We start from the raw sequence: 11,834 nt of genomic DNA on the forward strand, positions 1-11,834 counted from the left end.
TCTCTTTCACTCTTTAAAATATATTTATTTATATACAAAAAAATATGCTTGCACTCATTATGCACGCATTTGCACATACCACACACATACACCAAACTACATCCACAAATGTGAAATGAATTAACACACACGCACATGATTGCTACTAGAATGCACCTGTTTCCGTTTCCGCTGCAACTTTGTCACATCACCACCAACAACAACAACAATTGCAACAACAATTACAACAACATCACCTACAACAACCACCACCTCAACATCAACAACAAACTACAACTACCACCAATACCCTGAACGGCTCTGCACTTATGGCCACTCACCAACAACAGTCACTACAACAGCATCAGCAACAACAACAACAACAGCAGCAGCAACAACATCATCAACAGCCAACAATGGCTAGTGCTGCAGCAGCCGCAGCAGCTGCCAATGCTGCAGCTGTAGCGGCCATGTCTTTAGGCCAACAACATACCCTTGAAGTGGGCAAGAAACGTGCTGCCGATACAGACATGTTTCAATTGGTATTTTATTTTGTTTTTTTTTTTCTCTCTTTATTTGTTTTTGTTTCTCGTTCTTTTCTTTTAATATTTTACTTGGTTTTAACACATGTTTCTTCTTTTGTTGTTAGTTTTAGTTGAGTTTCCATTTGTAACAAATATTTTTTTTTTTTTTTTTGTTACGTTATGTTGGTAATTTGTTGGTTCTTTAGACTTTGAGTTTGTATGTGTAACTTTGTTTTGCAGTTTTAATTGAAAATTATATATTAGGTAGCATAATGAAAATATATACACATATTTCTTAATATATGTTATATAATAAATGCATGTTATTAATTGTATATTTAACTTATAAACAATATTTTTAATCTAATATTTTAAAATTCCTTCAATAGCATTTTTTTCTATTCAATAATCAATTTCTGCTCTGCACTCATCTTCAGTTTGGACACATTAGATGTTATTATTAAAGTGTTTATTGAAAATGCATTCAAGAAGTGTTTAAAAGGGAAAATTTCATAGAAATTGTGCTGTACGCCATCGATATTTATCCATTTGAAGAATTATGTAAACAATATTTTTGAGCAAGCTTTTAGGCGCAAATTTTAAGCAGTTCTTGATTCTGGACCTTATGTTTTTAGCAAGCAACCTAAAAGTAAATATTTCTATTAGACATGAATAAAAAGGGACATCCTTACAGCCACGACACATAAGAAGCATTGAATTCTTGCTTAAGTCATATCTGGTAAATGACTAAATACCAAGTTCGACTTAATTCAACTGTGATTCTGAAATCTTTTTATTAGGTCGAACTTGGTCTTTAGTCTTTTTCAGATATGACTTCAGCAAGAATGCCATTCTTTTTATGTGTCGAGGCCTTAACTCTCAGAGAACGTTTTTCATTCCAAACACACAATTCTACTAATTGAGAAACTTTGGACTCGCAATTTATCAGCTCCCTAAAGTATGCAAATAAACATATTTTGCCTATCCTTGAACTAGATATCATCTTATTTAGACGATAAAAGTAATTGAGTTTTAATATTTTTAATGGACATCTCAGGAAATAAGACCCATCAAATTCTATATGCTATAATATTTGTTATCGTACACTATTTTCAATTGTTGCACCAACAACACACTCTTCAATATTTATTATTTATTTTATTATAATTATTCTAAATTGTTTATTCTAATAACGGTGCTTAAGGCAATCCTGTGATATTAGTAATTAAATATATATTTTATGAACAGTGTTTGAGTTGTGTGCAAATAAAACTCCCGATGATCTACATACATAAAATATACATATGTATGTATGTGTGGATGTGCATTTCTGTGGCCATTGTTTTATGCCACCCTTTCATTGTTCCTTCTTCGCTAATATTCCCGATAGGTCCACCTACACAATATGACATTTTAGGCACTGTCAGTCACACACACATGTACATACATACATATGCATATACGTATATAATAGCGCATCTCAATTATTGATAATAAATCAAATCAAAAACAAGTGTTAATTAATATGATTAAGTAGATAATTGAAATATTATTAAGTGAATACACTGAAACTTACACTTAATTTTGGGTGAAAGTGAAGCGAAAGAAAGAGTGAACATTGGCATAACTACGAGTACATAACATTGTATGTGGTGTGGGTGCCAAGAATTGGATAGAAGTGTATAGCTCAAGGTATATTACAAAGATTGAGGGCACCAGGGAAGAATGGCTATGATAAACAATTTATTTACTCGAAATTGTACATTGTAATTCAAAATATTGTATTAAAATTGAGTGCAGATAGGAAAAATGGTTGTCGAAGAATTCTTTGCTGTTCGAATAATTAATCTTTACTGAGAATATTCTAATTTTTTGTTCATGGTCCATGGCATATTGAGGTTACAAATCTTCCCCTATATTATTTTTATATATGCTTGAGTATTTTTAAATATTTCGTGTTTGTTTTTCTAAACTCTGCTTAACGCATATCCCCATTTCCCTCCACCTTACATTCACCACCAAAAATATTATATTTTTATTTTATAATACATAAAATGTATATTTAAGTAATTATTGGAAATTTGTTACATTCTTGTTGTTAATTTTTTATAATTTTATTCAAATGTGGTTAAGGGTGTGGAGAAACATGGAAAAATTATTACTTTAAAAAAAAATTCTTCAAATACAATTTAAAAAAAGAAAATCCCGTTCATGAAAAATCCTTCAAAATGATCTTACTATTTGTATGTAAGTCAAGCTTAATCTCATAAATTTAAATTTAAAAACAACAAGTTTAAATGATCTTTAAAATATCACATTTGTGATAATCTTTTTTATATCCGTGATCATTATCAAAGGAATTGTTTTAAGCCACGATTATTTAAAAAAAAATCTTAAACAAATATGTAAAAAATATTTAAAAAAAATTCCACAATTACTAGAAAGGGCATATAAACATGGAGGAGATATGAACCTTGATTTCATAGAGGTTTTGTAAGGACAGAGGAAACCGAAAATTGTAAACACTTTAAAAAATTCACGATTATTCAAACAACATTTTTGAAAAATTCACCAGTGTTAAAAATGGTGTTTAACAAAAACTTGATTAATAAATTAATAAATAAATTTTTTTAAATCAGTAATTATTTAACAAATGTAATAATTTAAAAAGAGATCCAGGATTGTTAAAACATTATTAAAAATACTTAATAATAAAAATAAGTTTGAAAAATCAACAATTTTAAAATTATTTTTTTAAATCCAAGGATATTAAAAATATTTTTTTAAAATCCGCGAATATTAAAAAATATTTTTGTTAATTTTCTCGTTTATAGTTAAGCTTGATGATCTGAAATTATTTGCAAGTGAAAAAGGAAAGTCAAGGACTCGAACCCACATAGTCACCAAATTATGTTACCTGGTTTCATTGGTGGTAAAGCAAATCTTCGGACGTATCGACTATGTAATGGCTTCTCTGTCAAAAAGCGTTTGTCGTGAAGAAAATACATTTCTGTGGCCAAGTATCCGCGTTAATGTACAAAAACACATTTGCATTTGAAAAACGATAAGTTCTAGGACAGAGAAGCCATTACATAGTCGATACGTCCGAAGATTTGCTTTACCACCAATGAAACCAGGTAACGTAATTTGGTGACTATGTGGGTTCGAGTCCTTGACTTTCCTTTTTCACTTGCAAATAATTTCAGATCATCAAGCTTTACTTTAAACGAGAAAATTAAGAAAAATCATTAAAAATGATCTTCGCCCTAAAAAGGCAAAATTTCAAAAAATTAAAAAATATATTTTTTTAAATTAAAGAATATATAAAAATATTTTTTTTTTTTTCAATCCAAAAATATTAAAAATATATATATTTTAAATCCACGAATATTTAAAAATATTTTTTTTTATTCCAAGAATATTAAAAAATATTTTTTAAAAAATCCACGAATATTAAAAAATTATTTTTTTAACTATTTTTAAATCCAAGAATATTAAAAAAATTCTAAAAATCCACAAATTTTAAAAAAAATATTTAAAAAAATTACGAATATTAAAAAATATATTTTTTAAATTCACGAATATTTAAAAATATTTTTTAATTATTTTTTCAAATCCAAGAATTTTAAAAAATATTTTTTAAAAATCCGCGAATATTAAAACATATTTTTTAAATCCACGAATATTAATAAATATTTTTTAAAAATCCGCGAATATTAAAACCATTTTTTTTAAATCCACAAACATTAATAACTGTTTTTTTTAAACCCAAGAATATTTAAAAATTCACGATCATTAACAATTATTTTTTTAAATCCAATAATCATAAAAATACTTTTTTAAAAATCCACGAATATTAAAAAATATATATTTTTTTAAATTCATGAATATTTAAAATTATTTTTTCAAATCCAAGAATATTAAAAATATTTTTCTATATTGCTAAATATTTTTGTATTTATTTTTAAAATCCAAGAATATTTAAACATATTTTATAAGAAATCCACGAATATTAAAAAATATTTTTTCTTAAATCCACGAATATTAAAAAATATTTAAAACTGTTTTTTTAACTATTATTAAATCCAAGAATAATAAAAACATTTCTAAAAATCCACGAATATTCAGCAAAATTATCTATTAAAAAATTCACGAATATTAAAAAATGTATTTTTACATCCACGAATTTTCCAAAATATTTTTATTTATTTTTTAAATCAAAGAATATTAAAAAATATTTTTTAAAAATCCGCGAATATTAAAACATATTTTTTTCAAATCCACAAATATTAATAATTGCTTTTTTTAAAAATCGAAGAATATTTAAAAATATTTTTTTAAAAATCCACAAATATTTAATAATATTTTGTTAAAAAAATCCATGTATTTTAAAGAAATATTTTTTTAAAACCACGATATTTGAAAAATATTTTTTAAAAAATTCACAATTATTGAAAAAATCCACGATTATTGAAAAAATATTTTTTAAAAGTCCACGATTATTGAAAAAAATTTTTTTAAAAAATCCACAATTACTGAAAAATATTTTCTAAAAAATCTAATAATCTAAAAAAATCTAAAATAATTTTTTTAAAAATCGACAACAATTGAAAAATATTTTTTTAAAATCCAAGATAATTGAAAAGTATTTTTAAAAATCCACTACACCATTTTCACATGTAATTCGAATAATTCCAATTGAATTTCGAATTATTTCATTTGTAATTTGAGAATTTCATTTGGAATTCGAATTATTTCATTTGTAATTTGAGAATTCCATTTGAAATTCGAATTATTCCATTTGTAGTTTGAATTTGATCATTTGTAATTCGAATTATTTCATTTGTAATTCGAAGTTTTCCATTTGTAATTTGAATTTTTTTCATTTGAAATTCCAAATGAAATACTTCGATTTACAAATAGAAAAAATCAAATTACAAATGAAAAAATTCGAATTTCAAATGAAATTATTCAATTACAAATGAAAAAATTAAAATTACAAATTAATTAATTCGAATTTCAAATGAAATTCTCAAATTACAAATGAAATAATTCGAAATTCAATTGGAATTCTCAAATTACAAGTGAAATGTTTCGAATTTCAAATGAAATAATCATATTACAAATGAAATTCTTCGAATTACATGTGAAAATGGTGGTGTATTGAAAAATATTTTTAAAAAAATATGTTTGTCAATAATCATGGACATATTGAAAAATAATTTTTAACAAATCCACGATTATTGAAAAAATATTTTTAAAAAATCGACGATTGTTAAACAAATATTTTTAAAATAGACGTGATTATTAATAAAAGGTTTTCTAAAAAATCTAATAATCTAAAAAAATCTAAAATAATTTTTTTAAAAATCGACAACAATTGAAAAATATTTTTTTAAAATCCAAGATAATTGAAAAGTATTTTTAAAAATCCACTACACCATTTTCACATGTAATTCGAATAATTCCAATTGAATTTCGAATTATTTCATTTGTAATTTGAGAATTTCATTTGGAATTCGAATTATTTCATTTGTAATTTGAGAATTCCATTTGAAATTCGAATTATTCCATTTGTAGTTTGAATTTGATCATTTGTAATTCGAATTATTTCATTTGTAATTCGAAGTTTTCCATTTGTAATTTGAATTTTTTTCATTTGAAATTCCAAATGAAATACTTCGATTTACAAATAGAAAAAATCAAATTACAAATGAAAAAATTCGAATTTCAAATGAAATTATTCAATTACAAATGAAAAAATTAAAATTACAAATTAATTAATTCGAATTTCAAATGAAATTCTCAAATTACAAATGAAATAATTCGAAATTCAATTGGAATTCTCAAATTACAAGTAAGTTGTTTCGAATTTCAAATGAAATAATCAAATTACAAATGAAATTCTTCGAATTACATGTGAAAATGGTGTAGTATTGAAAAAATGTTTTTTAAAAAATATGTTTTGTAATAATCATGGAAATATTGAGAAATAATATTTAACAAATCCACGATTATTGAAAAAATATTTTTAAAACATCGACGATTGTTGAACAAATATTTTTAAAATAAACGGTTATACATTTTTTTTAAATTCAACATTATCCAAATACACATTTTTGAAATTGATTAATTGAATTTTAATTGAAACAATTTAAAAAATTCACGATTGTTAAAATAATATTTTTTGTACAAAATCCACACATTTAAAATAATATTTAAAAAAATCTACGATTTTTAAAATAATATTTAAAAAATCCACCATTATTAAAATAATATTTAAAAAAAATTTTAAAAAATCCACGATTTTAAAAAGTATCGTTAAAAAAATATTTAATTCGCGATTGTTACATGTTTTTAGATTAACGATTTGACTTTTATAATTTTTATATTTACGATTACTAAAAATATATATTTTTTAAATTTACGATTATTAAAAATATATACATTAATTTAGAATCTACGGTGGTTACAAAAATACTTTATTATAAAATACACGAATAAATATTCACGATTATTGAAAAATATTCCTTAAAAAAACTCCGATTAATAAAAGCATATCATTTGATTATTAACAAATATAATTTTTTGTAAAATCCACTATTTAAAAATCTAATAACTGCACTTTTTCAAAAATATATTAATAATCGTGCATATTTTAAATAATTTAAAACAGTAGCACACGAAAAAAACCACACAATAGCAAATACGTTTTTCAATAATCTAGGAAATTAATATTTTTGAAAATATCAACGATTAATAAACATGGTTTTTGAAAAAATCCATGATTATTAATTATTTTAAATCCACAATTTTTTCTAAGTCCACATTAATGAAAATCTTTCAAATTATATTTAAAAACCGGCGCAATCCTTAAAAAATATTTAAAAAACAATTGTTTCGAAAATCGCCAAATTATCGGATATGAAAATGTTTAAAAATATATTTTTTAAAACCCAAATTTATGAGAATCCTTCACATTTTGTAAATTCTCAATTATGATGGTATTTCAAATATTCTCAAGGAACCTGCACCAATAATTAATGCAGGCCCTTAGCAGTAGCTTAAAAAGTTCAAAACCTCGTTTAATCCTCTTAAAAGAATTGTTGAAAAAAAACAAAGTAAAGGTATTTACAAATTTCGGCGTCCTCATGATTAGTCCAATCGTTTATGAAATCAACGTTAATAGGTCTTCAAAAAATCCATGTTATTCTCCCACTAACTACTTTTTTATTGTTTATTTGTTTTATAAATATTTTAGCAATATATTTATTATTTTATATTTTTTAGTTAATTTAAATATTTAACTAGTATCTTACACAAATATTAACAAAATAAGTAATAGTATTTATAATATATATTCCCTAAGAATTGCTAGAATGTGCATAACTAACAAAAGTGTTTTTCTCTTCCTTCTTTCTCTTTTTTTCTTCCCTCCCTACACCTATGGCCAACGTGTTTTGTTGCCTTTTTGTAATAATGTTGATGTAATATTTGTAACCATGCTAACAACATATCATCATCGCCCTACCAACAACAACAACTACCGAAATTCCCTTTCATAACGCAACAACAACAACAAATGCCAAATTATATGCAAATAAAATATATACAAAAAATAACACGCTATAATCAACATTAAATGCCCTGCAACAATGGCGTTTTTGTCGTCCATATCAACATCATCATCATCGTTATTGTCGTCTTGTCTTGGCATTTGTCGATGAACCTATAAATAAACTACTAATGTGGGTCAACATGACTACAACAACTGCTTTCGCAATTTTACTACTATTACCAACACCACCATCATCACTATCTCTCGACAACGGCAATGCTGTTTGCTGTAAACTTTGTGCAATTGCAACAACTGCTATACTAATAACAAAAACAACTGTAAACTGCTGTTTGGTCTTCTTTCCAATTCCTTCATTGCTACCAACAACCACCCGTTGTTGTCTTAAAATTACAACTACTGCTGTGTGAATGAACAAAACTCCTGCTGCTACCAAAAACCATATTGCTATTGTGTTATATGCAATTTTGTTTCCTTTCTTCGGATGTGTGTGTGTGAATTTATTTGTATGCGCTCTACAACAAAACGACCAAACATGCATTCAATATTTACACCAATCTCTTTGTAATTGAACAACAACTTTTGGCAACACCATCATGTTGTACAACACTGCTTCTTCTTGTGCATTTTCTTCGTGGACATCCTCCTCCGCCTCTTCGCTTTTTGTGTCGTGTAACCAAATTTAAAACGATATTCATTCCCCAATGTTATTGTGTGTATGTATTGTTGCCTCATTTGCTCCTTCAGATGGATGTAAAAGCGGTTGGTTCATTTTACTATGAGAATTTCGTAAGTATTTTGCAAGCATGTAGAATTCGTAATAGAATAGAATTGCTTCATTCATATAATGAAAATTGTTTTCGAAAAGTTTTGAAATTTATTTATTTTTTTTCTTTTGAAATGGATTAAAATAATATTTTATATTTGGAGGTTTTAAAGAACATTGGAAGTAATAAAAATCCTTCAAAAAAGATTTTTAGAAAATCCTTTACTATGAGTTTTTCGGAAGTATTAAAATAATCCGCGTTTGAAAAAATATATAACAAATTAAAAAAAATCCACTTTAAAAAATATTGTTGAAAAATAAAAAACCATATTAAAAAAAAAACAAAAAACCAATCAATACAAAAATATTCTTGAAAATTCTTAAAATATTATTTAAAAAGTTTAAAAGAAATTAAAAATATTTTTAAAAATTCAAGATTTTAAAAATAATTAAAAAAAATTTTAAAAATCTACTATTTTGAATATATTTGAATATATATATATATTTTAAAAATTCATGATTCTGAGAACACGTAAAAAATATTTTTGAAATTTCACGATTTTGAACATACTTAAAAAATAGTTTTAAAAATTCAGTATTTTAAAAAAATTAAAAATATTTTTTAAAATCTACGATTTTGAAAATATTTTTAAAAATTCACGATATTGGATTTTTTTTTTAAAAATCCACGATTTTGGATTTTTTTTTATAAATATTTAATTTTGAAAATATTTTTAAAGATCCACGATTTTGAAAATACATAAAAAATATTTTAAACTATCCACAATTTTGCAAATCCCTACAAAATTTTTTTACATCCAATATTTTGAAAATCCATAAAAAACTAAAAAAACAAATCCACAATTATGTAAATTCCATAAAAATATTTTTTAAAATCCACGTTTTTAAAAATTGACAAAAATTTAAAAATAACGAGTTTTTAAAAATACATAAAAATTAAAAAAAAATCACAATTTTGAAAATCCCTTAAAATTTTTTCAAATAATCCTTGATTTTCAAAATACATAAAAATATCTTTAAAAAATCAACGATTTCTCATAATAATGTTTTTAAAAAATCAACAATTAACATTAAAAAATATTTTTAAAAAATGCAAACAAAATTTTTGAATGATACACGATCTCGAAAAATTACAAGTAATATTTTTTAAAAATCCGCTATTCGGAAAAAATACAAAAATATTTGTAAAACTTTGACGATTCTAAAAATCTCAAAAATCTCTTTTGAAAAAATATGCGCAATTTTAAAAAACTTAGAAAATAAAAAAATACGATTAAAAAAATAAATGTAAAATGGATCCACGATTCAAAAAATCCATAAAACTGATTTAAAAAAATCCATTAAGAATATTTTTAAAAAATCCAAGATTTAGAAAATCAAAAAAAATTAAAAATCCACATTTCTTAAAACTGAAAAAATATTTTTGAAAAATCCAGAATATATTTTTGATAGATTTCTACAATTTTGTTTTTTTTTTTTTTTTTGTAAATTATTCACGACTCCAAAAATCGCCAACAATATTTTTAAAAGATACACGATACCGAAAAACTCGAAAAAATATTTTTAAAAAATCCACGATTTTTAAAATCCAAGGAAAATATTTAAAAATAAAAAATCCAAAAAAATATGTTTAAGAAATTCACGATTTTTAAAATCTAAAAAAAAATATTTTAAAAAATCCACAACATTAAAAATTAAAAAAATATATATAAAATTCCGGGAATTTAAAAATTAAAAATGTTTTTAATATAGTCCACGATTGTGATCATCCATTTTTTTTAATCCACGATTTTAAAAATCCATACAAAATATTTAAAAAAATACATGATTGAAAAGCAAAAATAAAAAATTTTGAAAAAATCAATAATTAATAAAAAATAATAGTTTTATAAAATCTAATTTTTTTAAATCCGCGATTCCGAAGAAGGTTTACGAACATTTTGAAAAAATCCACCATTCCAAGAAACATCAAACAATATTTTTAAAATTTTCAGAAAATATATTTAAATAATCCACTATAAAATATTTCTAAAAAATCCAAGATTCTGAAAATGTCACAACAAAAACTTTAAATCCATGATTTTTAATATAAAAAATGTTTTTAAAATAAAAAACTTAACTATCTTTAAAAAATCCATAAAAATACAAATTTTTGAAAATCCAAAAAAAAAATTCACAGTTTTGAAAATCCATAAAAATGTATTTAAAGAAATTCTATCTCGAAATTTTTACATACTAAAGATTCTTCCAAAAATATTTTTCAAGAAATCAAAAAACTTTAATTTTCTTTAATTCGGGTTTGTCCGCGTCCTTTGCGGAAATATTTCAATAATTTTTAAGATATCCACGAATATCAATGATTTACAAAAATATTTTTAAAAATTTTGAGGACGGTTTAAGAAAAATGTGAGGACGATTTAAGAAAATTAAAGTTTTTTGATTTCCTGAAAATCTTGAATCTTTAGTATGTAAAAATTTCGAGATAGAATTTCTTTAAATACATTTTTACGGATTTTCAAAACTGTGTTTTTTTTGGATTTTCAAAAATGTTGATTTTTTATGGATTTTTTAAAAATAGTTCAGGTTTCTATTTTAAAAACATTTGTTATTTTAAAAATCGTGGATTTAAAGTTTTTGTTTTGACATTTTCAGAATCTTGGATTTTGTAGAAATATTTTTTGAAATTTTCCAGAATAGTGGATTTTTTAAATATGTTTTCTGAATATTTTAAAAATATTCTTTGAGGTTTCTCGGAATGGTGGATTTTTTCAAAATTTTTGTGAAGTTTTTTCGGAAAAAAGGAATTATTGATTTTTTAAATATTTTTTTTTTGCTTTTCAATCATGTCAAAAATGTACGGTGTTTTAAATTATTAAAAAATTTGAAACCTAAAAAAATATATCAAGAAATTTTTAAAAAATATTTTTTGTGAAAAATCATAATTTTTTTAAATGAAAAAAAAAAAAAT

The 11,834-nt window shown here is 23.4% G+C and overlaps 1 protein-coding gene across 23 annotated transcripts in view; it reads left to right on the forward strand.

Annotated features, from left to right (window-relative positions):
- The window catches only part of mbl (splicing regulator muscleblind), a 339,449-nt gene that overhangs the window by 239,697 nt on the left and 87,918 nt on the right, over positions 1 to 11,834 (forward strand). For 9 of the 23 annotated variants that reach the window (XR_012413478.1, XM_073992621.1, XM_073992622.1 and 6 more), the window contains 2 exons: positions 150 to 521; positions 8,827 to 8,868. The exons of 1 other annotated variant lie outside the window; for it this stretch is intronic. Coding sequence is in view for 16 of the 22 variants with exons in the window: in XM_073992621.1 (XP_073848722.1) it covers positions 150 to 521; positions 8,827 to 8,868 (414 nt within the window). In the remaining 6 variants the exon portion in view is untranslated. The remainder of the gene's footprint in view (positions 1 to 149; positions 522 to 8,826; positions 8,869 to 11,834) is intronic. 13 more of the 23 variants (XR_012413483.1, XM_073992625.1, XM_073992628.1 and 10 more) reach the window with 4 other exon arrangements.

Source organism: Musca autumnalis, unplaced genomic scaffold (genome assembly GCF_047663935.1).
Source record: "Musca autumnalis isolate F117 unplaced genomic scaffold, ASM4766393v1 scaffold_5, whole genome shotgun sequence".
In the NCBI taxonomy this organism is placed as follows: domain Eukaryota; kingdom Metazoa; phylum Arthropoda; class Insecta; order Diptera; family Muscidae; genus Musca; species Musca autumnalis.